Genomic DNA, 23,575 nt, shown 5'->3' with positions numbered 1-23,575 from the left:
GGGGTCCCAATGGAGCTATGGGGTCCCAATGATCCTAGGAGCTATGTGGTCCCAATGATCCTAGGAGCTATGTGGTCCCAATGGAGCTATGGGGTCCCAATGGAGCTATGTGGTCCCAATGATCCTAGGAGCTATGTGGTCCCAATGGAGCTATGGGGTCCCAATGATCCTAGGAGCTATGTGGTCCCAATGGAGCTATGGGGTCCCAATGGAGCTATGGGGTCCCAATGATCCTAGGAGCTATGTGGTCCCAATGATCCTAGGAGCTATGTGGTCCCAATGGAGCTATGGGGTCCCAATGGAGCTATGTGGTCCCAATGATCCTAGGAGCTATGTGGTCCCAATGATCCTAGAAGCTATGTGGTCCCAATGTAGCTATGGGGTCCCAATGATCCTAGGAGCTATGTGGTCCCAATGATCCTAGGAGCTATGTGGTCCCAATGGAGCTATGGGGTCCCAATGGAGCTATGTGGTCCCAATGATCCTAGGAGCTATGTGGTCCCAATGATCCTAGAAGCTATGTGGTCCCAATGGAGCTATGGGGTCCCAATGGAGCTATGTGGTCCCAATGATCCTAGGAGCTATGTAGTCCCAATGATCCTAGGAGCTATGTGGTCCCAATGATCCTAGGAGCTATGTGGTCCTGGTAGGGTCTCCCAAGACAAAGTGGTCCTAGGTGAGGGATCAGACAAAGAGCAGCTCGAAGACCTCCATGAAAAATAAAAAGGAAGGACCCAGATTTCCCTCACTTTCCGCCCCAATGCAGCTGAGATAGGCTCCAGCACCCCCGCGACCCCAAAAGGGACAAGCGGTATAAAATGGAAGAATAAACTACATCCTTAGGATCATTTCTGGGGGAGCTAAAATGTGAAAACATAATTTTGTTGACTTGGCTCACTTTGAATGATTCTTATGTTGATGTAGTTGTACTAAAGTCATGAAATAATAATAATATTATATAATATTATTATGATATAATATTATTATTATATAATATTATTATTATATAATATTACTATTATGATATAATATTATTATTATATAATATTATTATTATATAATATTATTATGATATAATATTATTATTATATAATATTATTATGATATAATATTATTATTATGATATAATATTATTATTATTGAAGTCATCCAACACTATTCAAAAGTCAATGCAGGGGGTGTGGCCTAAACAGGAAGTAGATGCATTATTTGTTCACAAATCATTATAATTATTATCAAATATTAAAGAGATATCAATGACTTCAACAGTGTGTGTGTGTGTGTGTGTGTGTGTGTGTGTGTGTGTGTGTGTGTGTGTGTGTGTGTGTGTTTGTCAAAAGAAGTGATTACAAATGCCTATCCTTGACATAAAAGATCATATTTCATTTTCTTTTTGATACATTTTTCATCCTTGCTCATTTTTTACTGAGCGACTGTCAACATTTTCTTTTCTTTCACTTCTAACTTTGAAGTGCTGGTGGAAGGACGAGGCGCGCACACACACACACACACACACACACACACACACACACACACACACACACACACACACACACACACACACACACACACACACCTTGAATGTCCTCCACTTAGCAGCTGTGTCCCACTGTTTGCTTTAAAGAACCCCCCACATTTGCCTTTTGGGGACGCATCTGTGTGTGTGTGTGTGTGTGTGTGTGTGTGTGTGTGTGTGTGTGTGTGTGTGTGTGTTCTTTCCTGTGGCTGCCGGCTTTGATGAGTTGTTTTGCTGCGTTGGTTCAGTTGCAGGCGGGTCGGGTCAGGCTGGTACCAGAAGCACTCTTGTTTTGTTGTGTGTGTGTGTGTGTGTGTTCTCTGTGTGTGTGTGTTGTTTTGAAGTGTGTGTGTGTGTGTGTTGTTTTGAAGTGTGTGTGGGGCTGACAGGCGTCCTGAAGGTAATCAAGTTCCTCTGCACGTCCCCACGCGTCTTCTCACCTTCAAAATAAAAGCTTGTTGTCAACTTCATGTTTCCAAAAGTCTCCAAGGAAGTGAAGAAGAACAAAATGTTTTCACCGACTTTACTTTGTCTGACAATTAACTTACTAACTAGTACTGTGTTTACTACTGTCGCTAACCACTACTTGTATTTACTATTGATGTTAACTAGTACTTGTATTTACTACTGATGTTAACTAGTACTTCTACAAACCCTGTTTCCATATGAGTTGGGAAATGGTGTTAGATGTAAATATAAACGGAATACAATGATTTGCAAATCCTTTTCAAGCCATATTCAGTTGAATATGCTACAAAGACAACATATTTGATGTTCAAACTCATAAACTTTATTATTTTTTTTGCAAATAATCATTAACTTTATAATTTGATGGCAGCAACACGTGACAAAGAAGTTGTGAAAGGTGTCAATAAATACTGATAAAGTTGAGGAATGCTCATCAAAGACTTATTTGGAACATCCCACAGGTGTGCAGGCTAATTGGGAACAGGTGGGTGCCATGATTGGGTATAAAAGTCCATGAAATGCTCAGTCATTCACAAACAAGGATGGGGCGAGGGTCACCACTTTGTCAACAAATGCCTGAGCAAATTGTTGAACAGTTTAAGAAAAACCTTTCTCAAGCAGCTATTGCAAGGAATTTAGGGATTTCACCATCTACGCTCCGTAATATCATCAAAGGGTTCAGAGAATGTGGAGAAATCACTGCACGTAAGCAGCTAAGCCCGTGACCTTCCATCCCTCAGGCTGTACTGCATCAACAAGTGTGTAAAGGATATCACCACATGGGCTCAGGAACACTTCAGAAAGCCACTGTCAGTAACTACAGTTGGTCGCTACATCTGTAAGTGCAAGTTAAAACTCTCCTATGCAAAGTGAAAACCGTTTATCAACAACACCCAGAAACGCCGTGGGCTTCGCTGGGCCTGAGCTCATCTAAGATGGACTGATACAAAGTGGAAAAGTGTTCTGTGGTCTGACGAGTCCACATTTCAAATTGTTTTTGGAAACTGTGGACGTCGTGTCCTCCGGACCAAAGAGGAAAAGAACCATCCGGATTGTTCTAGGGTGAAAGTGTAAAAGGCAGCATGTGTGATGGTATGGGGGTGTATTAGTGGCCAAGACATGGGTAACTTACACATCTGTGAAGGCACCATTAATGCTGAAAGGTACATACAGCTTTTGGAGCAACATATGTTGCCATCCAAGCAACGTTACCATGGACGCCCCTGCTTATTTCAGCAAGACAATGCCAAGCCACATGTTACATCAACGTGGCTTCATAGTAAAAGAGTGCAGGTACTAGACTGGCCTGCCTGTAGTCCAGACCTGTCTCCCATTGAAAATGTGAAGCCTAAAATATCAGAAGGGAGACCCCCGGACTGTTGAACAACTTAAGCTGTACATCAAGCAAGAATGGGAAAGAATTCCACCTGAGAAGCTTCAAAAATGTGTCTCCTCAGTTCCCAAACCTTTACTGAGTGTTGTTAAAAGGAAAGGCCATGTAACACAGTGGTGAACATGCCCTTTCACAACTACTTTGGCACGTGTTGCAGCCATGAAATTCTAAGTTAATGATTATTTGCAAAAAAATAAATAAAGTTTATGAGTTTGAACATCAAATATGTTGTCTTTGTAGCATATTCAACTGAATATGGCTTGAAAAGGATTTGCAAATCATTGTATTCCGTTTATATTTACATCTAACACCATTTCCCAACTCATATGGAAACGGGGTTTGTATTTACTACTGATGCTAATAAGACATAATGATTATTGATTATTGAATATTTGTCACTAAGATGTATTGATAATTGATGATTGAATATGTGTCTTTAAGAAGATGTATTGATTATTGAATGTTTGTCAGTAAGATGACGTATTGATGATTCATTATTTGTCAGTAAGAGGACGTATTGATTATTGAGTATTTGTCAGTAAAATGATGTATTGATTATTTAATATTTGTCAGTAAGACAACGTATTGATGATTGATTATTGAATATTTGTCATTAAGATGACGTATTGATGATTGATTATTGAATATGTGTCAGTAAGTTTGTTTCTCAGTGAAGGGAGTAACATTCCTGAAGAAGAAACTTTTAAAGTCTGAACAAGTCGTCCCAGATGAAGAAGACGAGCTGAGTGCAGCCCATCAAGCAACTTCATGTCACACACACACACACACACACACACACACACACACACACACACACACACACACACACACACACACACACACACGTCTTCCTCTCAGACTGTGTTTGTGAGGACGCCCTGAGGGCCAAAAGGGTGTAGAACATTAAGTGTTGCCACAGCAGCTCAGTGAACATAGAACCCTGAGAGGCTCTGGCAGCTGGCCTAGGACGCCATCTTGGAAGATGAGGGGGAAGGAAAGAACCAGTTGGTGTACAAATGTTGAACATGTTCCACCTTAATAAATGTTCCACCTTAAAAAATGTTTCATCTTAATAAATGTTCCACCTAATAAATGTTCCACCTTGATAAATGTTCCACCTTAAAAAATGTTCCACCTTAATAAATGTTCCACCTTAATAAATGTTCCACCTTAAAAAATGTTCCATCTTAATAAATGTTCGACTTAATAAATGTTCCACCTTGATAAATGTTCCACCTTATTATATGTTCCACCTTAATAAATGTTCCACCTTACTAAATGTTCCACCTTGATAAATGTTCCACCTTAATAAATGTTCCACTTTACTTAATGTGACACAGTAACTTCCTGTTGACATCATGTGACACAGTAACTTCCTGTTGACATCATGTGACACAGTAACTTCCTGTTGACATCATGTGACACAGTAACTTCCTGTTGACATCATGTGACACAGTAACTTCCTGTTGACATCATGTGACACAGTAACTTCCTGTTGACATCATGTGACACAGTAACTTCCTGTTGACATCATGTGACACAGTAACTTCCTGTTGACATCATGTGACACAGTAACTTCCTGTTGACATCATGTGACACAGTAACTTCCTGCTGACATGATGATGTCAGTGTAGTGTAGCACATAAGGCAGTACAAGTGTAAAGTAAAGTGTAAAGTGTAAAGTAAAGTAAAAAGTAAAGTGTAAAGTAAAGTGTAGTGTAGCACACAAGGCAGTAGAAATGTAAAGTAAAGTAAAGTGTAAAGTAAAGTGGAGTAAAGTGCAAAGTGGAGTAAAGTGCAAAGTAAAGTACAGTGTAAAGTACAGTGTAAATTAAAGTGTAAAATGCTAAGCAAAGTAAAGTGTAAAGTACAGAGTAAAGTACAGTGTAGAGTAAAGTAAAGTGTACAATCAAGTGTAAAATCAAGTGTAAAGTAAAGTATAAAATGTAAAGTAGAGTGTAAAGTAAAGTAAAGTGTAAAGTGCAGAGTAAAGTAAAGTGTAAAGTAAAGTGTAAAGTAAAGTGTAAAGTAAAGTATAAAATGTAAAGTAGAGTGTAAAATAAAGTAAAGTGTAAAGTGAGGCAGTAGACGTGACATATGTGCTACACAACATCAACTATCATGGACACACTCTTCCTTCTTCTTCTCCTCTTTTGCAACACTTTTCTTCTTCTTCTTCTCTTTTGCAACACTTCTTCTTCTTCTTCTCCTCTTTTGCAACACTTTTCATCTTCTTCTTCTCCTCTTTTGCAACACCTTTCTTCTCCTCTTTTGCAACACCTTTCTTCTCCTCTTTTGCAACACCTTTCTTCTTCTTCTTCTCTTTTGCAACACCTTTCTTCTTCTTCTTCTCTTTTGCAACACATCTCTTCTTCTTCTTCTCTTTTGCAACCCTTTTCTTCTTCTTCTCCTCTTTTGCAACCCATTTCTTCTTCTTCTCCTCCTCTTTTGCAACACCTTCCTTCTTCTTCTTCTCCTCTTTTGCAACCCATTTCTTCTTCTTCTTCTCTTTTGCAACACCTTCCTTTTTCTTCTTCTCCTCTTTTGCAACACCTTTCTTATTATTCTTCTCTTTTGCAACACTTTTCTTTTTCTTCTCTTTCTTCTTCTCCTCTTTTACAACACTTTTCTTCTTCTCTTTCTTCTTCTCCTCTTTTACAACACTTTTCTTCTTCTCTTTCTTCTTCTCCTCTTTTACAACACTTTTCTTCTTCTCTTTCTTCTTCTCCTCTTTTACAACACTTTTCTTCTTCTTTTCCTCCTCTTTTGCAACACCTTTTTTCTTCTCCTCTTTTCAACACCTTTCTTCTTCTTCTGCAGCTCACACCTTTTCATTTGTCATATTCATATTATCATTATGTGTGTGTGTGTGTGTGTATATGTATATATATATATATATATATACATATATATATATATATATATATATATATATATATATATGTATATGTGTGTGTGTGATTGTGTGTATAAATGTGTGTGAGTGCCTGTATATATATGCATATATATATATATATATATATATATATATATATATATATATATATATATATATATATATATATATATGTGTGTGTGTGTGTGATTGTGTGTATATATGTGTGAGTGTATATATGTGTGTGTGTGTGTGTAAATGTGTGATTGTGTGTATATATGTCTGTGCGTGTGTGTATATGTGTATGATTGTGTGTATATGTGTGTTTGTGTATAAATATTTGTGCGAGTGTGTGTATATAAGTGCGTGTGTGTAATGCACATGTGTGTGTATATATATATATATATATATATATATATATATATATAGTTTTTGTTCTATTGTTGTTATTTGTTCTATGGTTGTTGTTATGTGTTTTATTGTTGTTATGTGTTCTATTGTTGTTAATTCTTCTATCATTTTTTGTTATATTGTTATTTGTTGTATTGTTATTTGTTCTATTGTTGTTATGTGTTATATTGTTGTTATTTCATCTATTGTTATTTGTTCAGTTTTTTTCTTCTATTGTTATTTATTTTGTTATGTGTTCTATTGTTATGTGTTCTATTTTTGTGTGTTCTATTGTTGTTATGTGTTCTATTGTTATTTGTTCTATTGTTGTTCATTGTATTGTTATTTATTCTATTGTTGTTATGTGTTCTATTGTTGTTATGTGTTCTATTGTTGTTATGTGTTCTATTGTTGTTCATTCTTCTATCGTTTTTTGTTCTATTGTTATTTGTTGTATTGTTATTTGTTCTATTGTTGTTATGTGTTATTTGTTCAGTTTTTTCTTCTATTATTTGTTCAGTTTTTTCTTCTATTGTTATTTGTTCAGTTTTTTCTTCAATATTTGTTCTATTGTGTGTTATATTGTTGTTGTGTTCTATTGTTGTTATTTGTTCTATTGTTGTTGTGTTCTATTGCTATGTGTTCTATTGTTATGTGTTCTATTCTTGTTATTTGTTCTATTGTTGTTATGTCTTCTATTGTTGTTAAGTGTTCTATTGTTGTTAATTGTTCTATTGTTGTTCAAATTCTCACACACATAAATAAACATTACATTTGTGACTTTCACGATTCACTTTCAGTCCGATTCATAAATAAGAATTTGAACGTGAGTTGATATTTTCTGACATTTAAATGTATCATCAAACATTATTTATTATTCTTTACTACAAATAATAGATGATTCATTTTGTCAATGTGATATGAAAAAAAAAATCGATTTGGGGGGAAAAAAGATGAGTAAATAAAAAAATTGATTAAGGAAAAAAAAAAGGATGGTAATTAAAAACAAATAATTCAGGGGAATAAAGTATTGTCATTAAATACATTGATTCAGGGTAAAAAACTAAACAAAAGGATGGTAATAAAATAGAAATAAATTCAGGAAGACAACAGAGGCTAATTTTAAAAAATCGATTCAGGGGAAAAAAGATTAATAATAAAAAAAAAAATTCAGGAAAAAAATGATGGTAATTTAAAAAATCGATTTAGGGGAAAGAATTATGGTAATTAAAAAAACATTGATTCAAAATAAAGGATGGTAATTTTAAAAATTGTTAGGGGAAAAATAGGATGTTAATTAAAAAAAATCGATTAAGGGAAAAAAGGATGGTCATTAAAATGAAAATAGATTCAGGTTAAAAGGATGGTAATAAAAAAATCAATTCAGGAAAATAAAAAGATGGTAATTAAAACCAAAATTGATTCAGAAAAAAAGGATGTAATTGAAAAAAAAGTTGATTCAGAAATAAAAAGATGGTAATTAAATAGAGAAGGGGAGTGTTGTTGCAGCTGGAACCAACCGATACATTGGTTGAATACAAATACATTTTTCACAGAAGGAAGTTAAAAGTGACAAAGTATTTAAGTGTCAAAATAGAAAAAGTGTGTGAGTTTTACAACAAGGTGAAATGTCAACATGATCTGGAACATTTTATTGTGAAAGAACCAAAATCTGTTTTTACACAAAATGACTGTTATTTTTCATGCTAATATTCTGAACTGACATTTTGTTTTTCACCCTAAAATCCACTCAGTAATGAATGAAATATGCAAATCCACCTCACTTTTATTTGATCCAACGCTTGTCACTTAGCTAGCGATTAGCTCGCTAGCGAGCTTCTGCGGCAAATCAGCAGTGAGGTTTTTTTTTTTAAAAGCGTAATATTAGTTTTATAAGTCTTTCTGTCTGAAAGCACACCGTAACTTTATTGTGAAAATGAATGAATATTCATGTATTCAAATGACAATCATGTCCTGTCAAACGTGACGAGATATCAGCAGAATATGAATAATTACTCGCTAATTTACACGCTTGTTTTTTGTATTATTAGACTTAATTGCTTAGCATAACAGTGAAATACAAATTAATAATGAAGAACACATGATAAATATTAAATAATACATAATAAAGAATATATAATATACAATAAATAGTAATCAATCAAAGGCTACATGAAAATAAATAGATGGATTAAAATAATGACTATTATGTTGCTTTCATGTTTTTGGTGTAAAATGTTGGACTTTTTTTTTTTTTTTTTGGAAATTGTTTATTCGCGCATTTAATAAAAGTTTTTTCCACGTGGATGTGTCCCTAATAAATTGGCCCAGATGCATTTGTAAATATAAATATGATCACTAACAATAATGTGATTATTAATATTTCATTTGTTTTGTGAGCAAGCAAAGCATTTTCTAACTCTCTCCTCCTGATGTTATTGTGACCTTTGAACTTTATGAAGACTTTTATTCCCCAAAAGCCAAACACATTGTCATAAAGTTTGTCCTCAAAAGCAACATAATAAACATCTACTAAATAACATTTTAATTAAAAACACAGCAGATAATCTCCCCTGCATTCTCTTTGTCTGCCAGAAAAGAGCGTGATTTATTTGGAGAAGATGAGCGTATTTGTTTATGCAGGATCATATTCTGCAGGATTTATCATTTAGGACAAAAGGACAAACAGCTAAAAAGATGAGACATCTTCAAATTGGAGCATTAGTCGCCTCAAAACGTCCCTGATTACACTTTCATGCCGCCGCCCATTTGTCATCATCATATTGCTCCTTTTGCAGAAGTGCTTATTAATCAATGAATGGGTGAATTCATAATCCATGACTCCGTCAATCAATACATTCATCAGTTAAACAACAAAGCAGTGAATACATGAATCATTGAATTCATCAAACAATGACATTGTGAATCAATGAATTAACATGTCGATTAAACAACAAAGCAATGAATAAATTAATCAATAAATTAATAAAGCAATGACATTGTGAATCCGTAAATTAACCAGTTAAACAACAAAGCAATGAATAAATGAATCGGTGAATTAATAAATCAATGACTTTGTGAATCGATGAATTAACATGTCAATTAAACAACGAACCAGTGAATCAATAAATCAATAAATCAATGATATCAATAAATCAGTTTCTCACTCACTTTGCAGCAGAAGGAGAAGCCTGCAGAGTTAGACACTGGCGCCCTCTAACTGCGTCTCCAGGTATTGCAGGAAGGGGCCTCCAGAGTGGAGTCGACGGAACGCTGAGCCGCGTGAGGCCGCCTGAGGAGCCTCCTCAGGCGGCTGCTGCTGGCGGACAGGCCCGGTCCCTGGAGCCGGAAGCTGGGGGAAGAGGAGGTCGGTTGAGTTGAGTGGAGACGGATCCATTTGTGTCAAATAATAGCAATAACAATAATAATAATAAATAAATATAAATAATATACATTTTTGTGGGATCAAGATTCAACATATTTGAGAAAACGTGTGTTTTTGACGCTTGTGGCTCATGAAGATGATGATGATAAGGATGGAGATGAGAATGAGGATGATGATGAAGATGAGGAGCAAGATGAAGATGATTATGGTGTGTGAGGTCCAGGGTGCCAGTGAAGAGTTGAGAGAATGAGGAGACAGGATGAGGATGAAGATGAGAATGAGGATGAAGATGAATATGAGGATGAAGATGAGTGTGAAAATGAGAATGAAGATGAGGATGACAATGAAGATGTGAATGAAGATGAGGAAGAGAATAAAGATGAGGATGAAGATGAGGATGGAAATGAAGATGAGAATGAGGATGATGATGAAGATGAGAATGAAGAGGAGGATCAAGATGCAGATGAGAATGAGGACGATGATGAAGATCAAGATGAGGATGAGGATTGTGTGTGTGTGGTCCAGGGTGCCAGTCAAGAGTTAAAAGAAGGAGATGAGAATGAAGATGGAGATGAGGATGAAGAAGGAGATGAGGGTGAAGAAGGAGATGAGGATGAAGATGGAGATGAGGATGAAGAAGGAGATGAGAATGAAGGAGATGAGGATGAAGATGGAGATGAGGATGAAGATGTGTATGAGAATGAAGATGAAGATGTGTGTGTGAGAAGGTGTCAGTGAAGAGTTAAAAGGAGATGAGGATGAAGGAGATGAGGATGAAGATGGAGATGAGAATGAAGGAGATGAAAATGAAGAAGATGAGGATGAAGGAGATGAGAATGAAGAGGAAGATGAGGATGAAGGAGATGATAATGAAGATGAGGACGGTGTTTGTGTGTGTGAGAGAAGGTGTCAGTGAAGGGTTAAAAGGAGATGAGGATGAAGGAGATGAGGATGAAGATGAGGATGGTGTGTGCGAGGTTTCAGTGAAGAGTTAAAAGGAGGAGATGAGAATGAAGAAGGAGATGAGGATGAAGGAGATGAGGATGAAGAAGGAGATGAGAATGATGAAGGAGATGAGAATGAAGAAAGAGATGAGGATGAAGATGAGGACGGTGTGTGTGTGTGTGTGTGTGTGAGGTGTCAGTGAAGAGTTAAAAGGAGGAGATGAGAATGAAGAAGGAGATTAGGATGATGAAGGAGATGAGAATGAAGGAGATGAGGATGGTGTGTGTGTGTGTGTGAGGTGTCAGTGAAGAGTTAAAAGGAGGAGATGAGAATGAAGGAGATGAGGATGAAGAAGGAGATGAGGATGATGGTGTGTGTGTGTGTGTGTGTGTGTGTGTGTGTGAGGTGTCAGTGAAGAGTTAAAAGGAGGAGACAGCAGAGAGCGACACGCCTCATTGGAGAGATTATGTGCCGACAACAAAACGCGCAGGTCGGCGTGCGAGTCCTGCATAGCACCGGAACACTCAACACGCGCACAGCACCGGAACACGCCGCCGTCCTCCGGCACCATGATGTGCACGTGCCTGCTGTGACTCCATCAGGACCATCAGAACCATCAGGACCATCAGAACCATCAGGACCATCAGGACCACCTTCCTTCTTTCTGGAGGCTTCATTTTGCCTTTCTTTTTCCCTCCTTCTTGTGGTCTGAGGTGCATGCAGAGCCGCTGTGTGGATTATTGGTTCCGACGCTGCACAAGAGGTAAACATGCTGCCGGTACCGGACAAAACAATCGGGTAGAGAAAGAGGCTGAGAGGAGGATTTTTATTTATTAAAAAGGAAGGTTCGGGTCCAAAAAGCGCCGATTTAAAAGCCGGATTCGGGATCGGAAGAAAGGCCGAAGTGAACCAGAGATCACATTGTGTGAGTGCTTGGTTCGGGTCCGCTTTATTGGAGGAGGTTCTGTTCCTAATATTATGTCTTCTTGGAAAACTAGCTTGTGTTGAAGAAAAGAAGTTGACAGTTTTTTTTATTACTAAACTATTTTATTTGACACACTATTGTAACATTTTATTTGACACACTATTGTTGTCATGGTAACATTTTATTTGACACACTATTGTAACATTTTATTTGACACACTATTGTTGTCATATAAACATTTTATTTGACACACTATTGTTGTCATAGTAACATTTTATTTGACACACTATTGTTGTCATAGTAACATTTTATTTGACACACTATTGTTGTCATAGTAACATTTAATTTGACACACTATTGTTGTCATAGAAACATTTTATTTGACACACTATTGTTGTCATAGTAACATTTTATTTGACACACTATTGTTGTCATGGAAACATTTTATTTGACACACTATTGTTGTCATAGTAACATTTTATTTGACACACTATTGTTGTCATAGTAACACCTTTTCATTTGCATCGCGCATTATCGGCGATAAAGACGCATTTCAAAATAAAATGTAATACAAAGTAAAAAGGTTCTTTTTCGAGCAACATTTGGCGCGCTGGGAGCGTCGGTGGCGCGCGCGCGGGAAGAAAAGCAACATTATGAAGAATTGTGGCGCTTTAATTAGTCACGTGGGTGAAGTGGAGGATTATGCTAATGAGGGACACGCGATGGATGATTGATGTTGGATGTATTTCTGCTTTTATTGCACTTTTACACCGAGCCGCGCGTCCATCTGCCAACACAAAGCAATTATTACTGTGCATAATCATAAGTAATATCTGTATTTATTACACCTGCACTTGTTTAAATGTCAACACAAAGCAATTATTACTGTGCATAATCATAAGTAATATCTGTATTTATTACACCTGCACTTGTTTAAATGTCTACACAAAGCAATTATTACTGTGCATAATCATAAGTAATATCTGTATTTATTACACCTGCACTTGTTTAAATGCGAGCGCACGTGCAAAATGGTTTCACTTTCGTTTTGACAGCATTTGACTCTTATAAATAATATTGTCCTTTTTCTTGACATGGTTTGTCATTGGAGTATTTGACCTTGTAAATGATTGTTATTCTTGCTAGTAATAAGATGATTATTATGCACTCCTGCTGTGTCGTCATTATTCATATTGTCAGAGTGCTGGGAATTAATTAGGATGAACAAATCCGTCGGCAGCTGCTTGGCTCCGTGCGACGACATGTATTCTTCTCTTCTAGAAGGATCAAACGCAGCAGCGAATCAGGACTTTCATGTTGGGACGCACTTCAATCTCACCTTTTCTCTTTTTTTTCTGCAAGACTTTAGATACCTAACATTATTTGTAACATTTGACAGGATGTGACATGTTCCATTGCAAGCACTTACTAAAACTATTGTTACAAAAACATGTCAGATTTTAATTGGAGCAATGTAATATTGTAAGAACAAAGGTGTATCCATGTTTTAACTTGTTTAAAAAAGGTGTAACAATTGTGTTAAATTATAACAAAGGTGTAACAATTGTGTAATATTTAAAAAAAATAATTAAAAATTGTGTGTTAAACTATAACAAAGGTGTAACAAATGTGTAATATTTTTTTAAAGATTTTTAGAAAGGTGTAACAATTGTCTAATATTTTTAAACAGATTTAAAAAGAGTGTAAGGTGTAACACTTGTGTAACAAACGTGTGTTAAATTATAAAAAAGGTGTAACAACTGTCAAATTTTTAAACAAATTTTAAAAAAGGCGTAACAATTGTTTTAACAAACGTAAAAAATGCGTAACAATTGTTTTAACAAATTAAAAAAAACGTAATAATTGTTTTAACAATTTTTAAAAAGATGTAACAAAGGCGTAACAATTGTGTGCTAAATTATAGCAAAGGTGTAATTTTTTTTAAAAAAGATAAAAAAAGGTGTAACAAATTTGTAACAATTGTGTGTTAAATTATAACAAAGGTGTAGCATTTGTGTAAAATGTTTAGCTTTTTTAAAAAGGTGTAACAAATGTGTAAATAGTGTAACAATTGTGTGTTAAATTATAACAAAGGTGTATAAATCGTGTAACAATTAAAAAAGGGGGAAAAAAGGTCTAACGATTGTGTATTAAATTTAAACAAAGGTTTAACAATGTTGTTAAAAGTGTAACAATTGTGTGACAAAAGTGTAGCACTTATATAACACATGTGTGTTAAGTTATAACAAAGGTGTATAAATCGTGAAACTTTTTTTTTTTTGAATTAGAAAAAAGGTGTAACAATTTTGTTGGATGTGTAACAATTGTGTAAGAAAGGTGTAACAATTGTATAAAAACGGTGTATCATCCATCCATCAATTTTCTACCGCTTAATTGTGTAAAAAAGTGCAACAATCATGTAAGAGTTGTATAAGACAGTGTAAAAAAGGTGTAACAGTTGTGTAAAAAAAAGTGCAACAATCATGTCAAAGTTGCGTAAAAAGTGCAAAAAAAAAATTTAACAATCGTGTAAGAGTTGCGTAAAAAAGTGTAACAATTGTGTGTAAAAAAAAAAGTAACAATTGTGTAACAAAGGTTAAAAAAAGGTGTACAAAATGTGTAACAATTGTGTAAGAGTTGTGGGGAAAAAGGTGTAACAATCGTGTAAGAGTTGCGTAAAAATGTGTAACAATTGTGTAAAGAAAAAGGTGTAACAATTGTGTAAAAAAGGTGTAACAAATGTGTAAAAAAGGTGTAACAATTGTGTAAAAAAAGTGTAACAAATGTGTGAAAAAGGTGTAACAATTGTGTAAAAAAAGTGTAACAAATGTGTGAAAAAGGTGTAACAATTGTGTAAAAAAAAAGGTGTAACAATGGTGTGTTTCCCCCAGCTTGCCATGGAGGAGTCGAGCTCTCACAAGGTGGTCTGGGAGGGCGACACCAAGGCGGTCCAACAATGTCTGACAGACATCTTCACCAGCGTCTACACCACCTGTGACGTACCTGAGAGCGCCATCTTTGGGCCGTGCGTGCTCAGTCACACCTCCATGTACGACAGCATCGCCTTCGTCGCACTCAAGGCCACCGACAAACGCACCGCCCCCTACATCTTCCGCGTAAGACTTCCTGTCTTATATTATTGATCATCATATACAACATTGTATATTATTCATTATAATATACAATATTGTATATTATTCTATAATACAAACACTATTGTACATTATTGATGATCATATAAAATATTGTATATTATTGATGATCATATACAATACTGTATATTATTCTATATTATAAACAATATTGTATATTATTAATTATCATACACAATACTGTATAATATTGATGATCATGTACAACATTTTTTTACGATATAATATCCTATTTATATATATATATATATATATATATATATATATATATATATATATATATATATATATATATATATATGACATTCCATTCAGAGTGAATTAGCAAAGTGAACGCCAGAAGGAGTCAAATATTGTTGATAATTTTACAAAGTGACTTCAAGATGAAATATGTCTTAGTTTTCACAATATTGCATTTTTCTACCAAATACATTTGGAATCATTTCAATATTTGTATTTAATATTTATACTATATTTGACCCCACTGAATTAAAACCACATTATCATTATTACTATGATGATTAGGGTTATTATGAGTATGATGACTATTATTATTATCGTTAATGTATTATCATGATTGTATTATTATTATTGCTATTATTGTCATTATTACTATTATCATTATAATTATTATATAAATAATAATAATAATCATCATAAAAAAACTGTTTTGCACTTTTAAATCTTTTCTTTAATCAATCAAAGTTTATTTGTATAGCCCTAAATCACGAGTGTCTCAATGGGCTGCAAAAGCCACAACGACATCTTCTTGACTTCTTTTATTTAAATTCAACTTTTCATAATATTATTATTACACATGATTATTATTCAAACATTTGTCATTCAAATGATCATAATTGTTTATTAAAATGGTTTCTAAATTATTTATCTGATTAAAAACATTCATGTGAGATTATTGTATATATATTTTTGGATAAAAGATGTTCCATCATTTTATGAATAAAAAATATATTACAGAGAGCTGTAGGGAACATATGTGAATTAAAAACATTAAATTGAAATAAAAAATATATATTTCTTAAAGATTTTTGCGCTTACTGTCCATCCATCTGGAACGGCTCCGGACTTGTGATGAGTTTGTCGACAGCCATCACAGGAGCTTTTATTCTGAAAATGGAAGTAAAAATGACATAAATTGACACTATCATACACAGCATGGACTCTATAGAAGGTGCAAAAAGTCAACACTGCCGACTAGCGGCCAAAATAAAGAAGTACGTGGGGAATAAAAGCACATTTAGAGTATTACACACACATTAAGTTACATCAAGTAACGATCACATTGTAGCGCTAACATTCTTTTTACCGACAGGAAGTAGTGGTCACGTGACACGAAAGATAGAAAACATACTTTTTACCGACAGGAAGTAGTGGTCACGTGACACGAAAGATAAAGCAGGAAGTAGTTGTCACGTGACATGAACGTTAGAAAACATACTTTTTACCGACAGAAAGTAGTGGTCACGTGACATGAAAGATAGAAAACATACTTTTTACCAACAGGAAGTAGTGGTCACGTGACATGAAAGATAAAAAAGATACTTTTTACCGACAGAAAGTAGTGGTCACGTGACATGAAAGATAAAAAGATACTTTTTACCGACAGAAAGTAGTGGTCACGTGACATGAAAGATAGAAAACATACTTTTTACCGGCAGGAAGTAGTGGTCACGTGACATGAAAGATAAAAAAGATACTTTTTACCAACAGAAAGTAGTTGTCACGTGACATGAAAGATAAAAAAGATACTTTTTACCGGCAGGAAGTAGTGGTCATGTGACATGAAAGCTAGAAAAGATACTCTTCACCGACCGGAAGTAGTGGTCACGTGACATGAAAGAGGACCGCTTCAAACAAATCGCGCCAACACTGTCACTCAAACAAAACGCTCGTAGCGCTCAAAATAGCGGTTAAAATAACACAAAAACACTTTATATGTTTAAGGTACAAAAAAAGTCAACAATATACGGCAATAATAACAAAAATAAACCGTTGTTTTTTGTTAATAAACGACACACCAATTTGGACACACCTCGCAGCGGCTTCGCAAGCAGGAAGTGAGGCGGAAGGGGAGGAGCTACAGAAGCTAGCGGAAACTACGGAGGCCTGCCAGTGTGCCATGACAGGAAGTAGTCAAATAAAAGAATAGTCAATCAACAAAAATAAAGAACTATTATGAGGTAAAATTCACACAAACTTCAAAAACATTCGGAAATATTAATGAGGTGCATTTTTAACTTAATTTGACATTGTTTGAATAGCAACATGATTTATTGAAACATGATTCAAGTCAAATAACGAGACCATGTGTGTGTGTGTGTCGCAGGTGGACACGTCAGCAGCCAGCAGCACCTCAGAAGGTCTCATGTGGCTCCGGCTGGTCCAGTCGGCGCGGGACAAGGAGGAGCAGAACCTGGAAGCGTACGTGAAGAACGGGCAACTGTTCTACCGCTCGCTGCGTCGCATCGAGAAGGACGAGGAGCTGCTGGTGTGGTACGGCAAGGACCTGGTAGAACTGCTGCTGCTCAGCTCCAGCAGGGCGCCTGCTAAAAGCAAAGGTGACACGCCACCGTCATTTTCGGTTCTGGTCCTTCCAAAGATGGTCTGAAGCTAAAAGGTTTTGTTTCCCCCAAGAAGATTCTACCCACAACTCGTGTCCGGACTGCAGCCAGCGGTTCCAGTTTGAGTTCCCCTTCCTGGCCCACCTGCGGTTCCGCTGTACCAAAAGACTACAGAACCTGACGGGGGCGGACGAGGAGCCCGGCAAGGAGGGCCGCCCTGACCGACCCAACTTGACGCCCACCAGGACCAGCCCAAAGCTGGGCCGCTCCGAGGGCTTCGGGAGTCCTCAGGACGCCAACAAACCTTCCACTGACTTTCACAACCTTGCTCGGGATCTGGAGAACAACCGGACCAGTCCGCTCAGAGACAAGGAGGCCGAGGTCAGCAGCGAGAGTTCTGGGAAGAGAAAGTTCTCCGAGATTGAGGACAGGGAGTCTCGGCGGCCCGTGGTGTCCCAGTCTAAGTCTAAAGAAGAACTGGCCACGTCGGCTCAGAACTACAGAGGCGTGTATGGCCTGGAGGAGAACCACAGGTCGCTTTCCTCGTCGGGGTCTTCAGAAAACTCAGAGACCAAACGCAGCGCCTTCACCGAGGTCAAGAAGTCCGCCCAGACCCTCAAGAACCACGGCTCCAGCAAGAGCCTTTCCGGCGCTAACTCTGAAAACAAAGATGGCGGGCGGCCCGGCAGCAACCCCTCAGAGAAGCACCTGAACATCCGGCAGGTTCTGTCGGAGACCCAGCCGCCCCAGACGCAGCCCATGGGGAGCGCCTTCACCTCAGTGAGCCAGCAGGGCGGCGGTGAGAGGAAGAGCGCCTTCAGCCAACCTTCCCGGTCCTCCTTCTCCCAGATCTCCCCGCTGGTGATGCCCCCCAAGCTTCTGGACTGCCACCCGGCGGTGGGCGACACTATCTCGTCCAGCCGCCTCTACCAGGCCGACCACCTCGCCGCCAAGCTGCAGGGCGCCGAGCTGGGCGCCAACTGCCCGGTGCCGGGCGGAATGGCCAAGCAGAGCCCCTTCGTGTACGCCGCCGCCGCCACTACCTTCTGGCCCAAGAACTCGGGCGCCATCCAGCTCCAGATGCCCTCTGCCCTCACCCTGCTGCCGCCCTCCTTCACCTCGCTCTGCCTGCCGGCGCAGAACTGGTGCGCCAAGTGCAACGCCTCCTTCCGCATGACCTCGGACTTGGTCTACCACATGCGCTCGCACCACAAGAAGGAGTACGCCATGGAGCCGCTGGTCAAGCGGCGGCGCGAGGAGAAACTCAAATGTCCAATCTGCAACGAGTCCTTCCGGGAGCGCCATCACCTGTCCCGTCACATGACCTCCCACAACTGACTGAGGCCACGCCCCCTGCACCCCCTTTGCACTGCTTCTCCACCCCCCCACCTTTTCTTCTGTATGAAAATGCATCGGGCCTCTGGAGTGACTCAGAAATCAGCCTGGAATGAGTTTTATTTGAATCGGGAACACAACTGGAATGAATGTGGAATGAGTCGGAAATTAATCTGGAATGAGTTTAGAATTAATCTGGAAAGAGTCTGAATTGAATCTGAAATGAGTCTGAAATGAGTTTAGAATCAATCTGGAATGAATCTGAATATAATCTGAAATTAGTCTGGAATGAGTCTGGAAAGAGTCTGGAATGAGTCAGAATTGAATCTGAAATTAATCTGAAATGAGTCTCGAATGAGTTTGAAATGAGTTTGAATTTAATCTGACATGAATCTGAAATGAGTCTGGAATGAGTCTGAAATGAGTTTAGAATCAATCTGGAATGAGTCTGAATTTCATCTGAAATGAGTAGGAATGAGTCTGGAAAGAGTCTGGAATTAATCTGAATTGAATCTGAAATTAATCTGAAATGAGTCTCGAATGAGTCTGAAATGAATCTGAAATTAATCTGAAATGAGTCTCGAATGAGTCTGAAATGAGTTTGTATTTAATCTAACATGAATCTGAAATGAGTCTCGAATGAGTCTGAAATGAGTTTAGAAACAATCTGGAATGAGTCTGAATTTAATCTGAAATGAATCTGGAATGAGTCTAAATTAATCGTAAATGAATCAGGAATGAGTCTGAATTTAATCTGAAATGAATCAGGATTGAGTCTGAAATTAGTGAAATGAGTGTAGAATGAATCTGGAATGAGTCTGAATTTAATCTGAAATTAATCAGGAATGAGTCTGAGTTAATCGTAAATGAATCAGGAACGAGTCTGAATTTAATCTGAAATGAATCAGGATTGAGTCTGAAATTAGTGAAATGAGTGTAGAATGAATCTGGAATGGGTCTGAAATTAGTTCACAATGAGTTTGATTGAAATCGAAAATTGATCTGGAATGAATTTGAAAAGCGTCTGTAATGAGTAAAACGAGTCTAGAAGGAATCTGAAAGAGTCTCAAAAGAAACTGAAATGAGTTTAAAGTGAGTCTGAAATGGTTCTCCAAGGAATCTGAAATTAGTCTCGAACGAGTGAAAGGAATAAAATGAGTCTGGGATTAATCTGTAATAAATCTGACATTAATCCACAATGAGTTTGATTTGAATCGGGTATAGGTCTTGAATGAATTTGGAATAAGTCCGAAATAAATTTGAAAAGAGTCTGAAATGAGTAAAACGAGTTTAGAACAAAACTGGAAAGCGTCTCAAATTAAACTGAATTTAGTCTGAAAACAGTGAATTAAGTCTTAAATAAATCTGGAATGAGTCTAGAATGAGTGTAGAATAATTCTGGAATTAGTCTGAAATAAGTCCGAAATAAATTTGAAAAGAGTCTGAAATGAGTAAAACGAGTCTAGAACAAAACTGGAAAGCGTCTCAAATTAAACTGAATTTAGTCTGAAAACAGTGAATTAAGTCTCAAATAAATCTGGAATGAGTCTAGAATGAGTGTAGAATAATTCTGGAATTAGTCTGAAATTAGTTCATAATGAGTTTAATTTTAATTGGAAATAGATCTGGATTCAATCTGGAATGAGTCTAAAATGAGAACATAGTGGTCTTGATTTGAATTAGGAATATATCTGGAATGAGTATGAAATGAGTGTGGAATTAGTTCATAATGATTTCAATTTGAATCGGAAGTGTATCTGGATTACATCTGGAATGAGTCTGAAATGAAATCATAATGAATTCGATTTGAATTGGGAACAGATCTGGAATGAATCTGGAAAAGCCTGAAATTAGTCGAGAATAAATACGGAATGGGTCTAAAATGAGTCCATAATGAGTTTGACTTGAATCAGGAATAGATCAGAAAAGTATCTGGAATAAGTCTGAAATTAGTATAGAATACATCTGGAAAAAAGCTGAATTCAGTCCATATTGAGTTTGATTTGAATCGAGAATAGATTTGGAATGAATCTAGAAAGGAATCTGAAATGATTAAAATGTGTTTGATATGACTCTGGAATAGACCTGGGATGAATCTGGAATGAATCGGAAGTTAGTTCAGAATGAGTTCGATTTGAATCAGAAGTAGATCTGGAATGACTCTGAATTGAGTCCACATCGAGTTTGATTTGAATGGGAACAAGATTTGTAATGAATCTGGAATGAGTGAAATGTGTTTGATATGACTCTGCAATAGACTTGGAATGAATCTGGAATGAGTCTGAAATTAGTTTATCATGAATTTGAATTGAATTGGGGACAGATCTGGAATGAATGTGGAACAAGTCTGAAAGGAGTCTAGCATGAATGTGGAATTAATGTGAAAGGAGTGAAATGTGTTTGATATGACTCTGGAATGAATCTGAAGTTAGTTGATAATGAATTGGATTTGAATCAGGAATGGATGACTCTGAGACATGTTTGATATGAATCTGGTGTGGAATGAATGGTGAATATGAATCAGATCTATTTATGATGTAAATGTACAGTAAGTTGTATTTAATATGAGGAGGTGCATGTTCCAATAATAAATATTTGTCTTGTGTGAGGAATATTTCAGTGAAGAAAAGTTTACAATCTTGTTCAACCACAATAAAATAGATTTATTTTCAAATCTCTCCTGTCTGCATTCTTTCAACAATAATATTCATCAAATGGGAATAAACATGACTTGACATTTTGAATGGTTACTCCCCCAGTCCTTTCAAAATAAAATACAATAGAACAACTGTCAGAGGTCTGATAATAAAAACATTTCTTGTTTTAAAAAGGCAACAATTCAATATTTGCACTTATCTTTCAATCCAAACACAAACATATATCATTTTAACTCTTTAAGTGCAGGTTGTTTATTGGAAGAAAAATGTGCATAAAAATGAGCTATTTTATACATTTACAGTACTGACTTAATAATGTTAGTAATAAACTCATTTTGTTTTTTTTACAAACTAGGAACAAACTACATTTTTAAAACTGAATGTGCTTATATAGCTTATCATTATTATTATTATTATTATTATTATTATTATTATTATTATTATTATTATTATTATTATTATTATTATGCATTTACTTACTTAAAGCTACACGCTAAATTTGACACTGCATTGTTATTTTCATTATTCTTTATTAGAGACAATATGTTGTTATCAGTTATGACGGATGATTTTCTAGGTTATTAAAAAAATCCATCCATCGATCCATTTTCTACCGCTTGTCCCTTTTATCATATATTTGTGATCATGAAATCTTTACGTCCGCGTAGAAAAACATGGCTTTTTCTTTGACGGAAAACGTGAAATAGCATGTTCATATCTCATCAATAACGATGAAAAGCGTTAATTTAATAATTGATATGTAATAAACAGAGTGAGTAAATAAAAGACGGTTTGAATGCAAAACGAAAGCAGATCAATAAAGTGAGTCTCACGCTGAAAGACGTGCAAAGACAGAACAACACCGCCATCAAGTGGTAGGAAAGTGAATGACAGCCAATAATATTGACATCAGAATCAGAATGAGAATAGTTTTATTGGCATATAAAAGTATTGTGATGTGAATATACATGAAGTCAAATGAACTCAAATGTAAGCACAATAAGATGACAAATACAACAAAATATATTGTCAAATTACTATATGTAAAAGTGGAGTTTTTGCAACAATTCAATAAACATTTTTACTAAAACATAAACGTTTTGCCTCCTTAAAGTTTATATTCCTTTTCGGACACATCACTTCATTAAAAACAAATAAAATCATTTTGCTATTCTTATTATTCATCTTTTCTACATGACATTATTATATTGATCATGGTCTTTATTACAAATGACTACAAAGCAGAGTTTTGCTGCCATCTAGTGTACGAAGTTGTAATGACAATCTCAAACATTTGAATGGCTTTTTGTGTTTATTAAAATGTTGTGTTATCATAATGTGTTTATTATAATGTTGTATTATAATCTTTTATTATAATGTTGTATTATAATATTTTATTATAATGTGTTTATTACAATGTTTTATCATAATGTTTTTATTATAATGTTGTATTATAATCTTTTATTATAATGTGTTTATTATAATGTGTTTATTATAATGTTTTCTAATAATGTGTTTATTATAATGTGTTATTATAATGTGTTAATTATAATGTTTTATTATAATGTGTTTATTATAATGTGTTATTATAATGTGTTAATTATAATGTTTTATTATAATGTGTTTAATATAATGTGTTTATTATAATGTGTTTATTATAATGTTTTAATTGTAATGTTTTATTATAATGTGTTTATTATAATGTGTTTATTATAATGTTTTATTATAATGTGTTTATTATAATGTTTTATTATAATGTTTTTATTAAAAATGTGTTTATTATAATGTTTTTTATAATGTTTTTATTATGTTTTATCATAATGTTTTAATTATAATGTTTTATTATAATGCGTTTATTATAATGTTTTACTATAATGTTTTATTATGATGTTTTTATTATAATGTTTTAATTATAATGTTTTATTATAATGTGATTATTGTAATGTTTTATT

General features: G+C 35.7%; 1 protein-coding gene across 4 annotated transcripts; it reads left to right on the top strand.

Annotated features, from left to right (window-relative positions):
- The first annotated feature begins 11,358 nt into the window (after positions 1-11,358).
- On the top strand, positions 11,359-21,613 carry prdm8b (PR domain containing 8b). Of its 4 annotated transcripts, XM_061930970.2 has the most exons (4): positions 11,359-11,735; positions 14,789-15,013; positions 17,397-17,628; positions 17,705-21,613. In XM_061930970.2, exons 2-4 carry the CDS (start codon positions 14,795-14,797, stop codon positions 18,967-18,969), a joined length of 1,716 nt encoding a protein of 571 aa, XP_061786954.2. In that variant the 5' UTR covers positions 11,359-11,735; positions 14,789-14,794; the 3' UTR covers positions 18,970-21,613. The 4 variants fall into 4 exon arrangements, with proteins under 4 accessions (XP_061786954.2, XP_061786945.2, XP_061786936.2 ...); XM_061930961.2 differs by lacking the exon at positions 11,359-11,735 and having other exon boundaries at positions 14,225-15,013; positions 17,708-21,613; XM_061930952.2 differs by lacking the exon at positions 11,359-11,735 and having other exon boundaries at positions 14,225-15,013.
- Positions 21,614-23,575: the final 1,962 nt, after the last annotated feature.

Source organism: Nerophis lumbriciformis, linkage group LG03 (genome assembly GCF_033978685.3).
Source record: "Nerophis lumbriciformis linkage group LG03, RoL_Nlum_v2.1, whole genome shotgun sequence".
NCBI classification, from domain to species: Eukaryota; Metazoa; Chordata; class Actinopteri; order Syngnathiformes; family Syngnathidae; genus Nerophis; species Nerophis lumbriciformis.
Note: the sequence above shows the minus strand (reverse complement) of the source record. Positions and strands in the feature narration are given on the sequence as shown.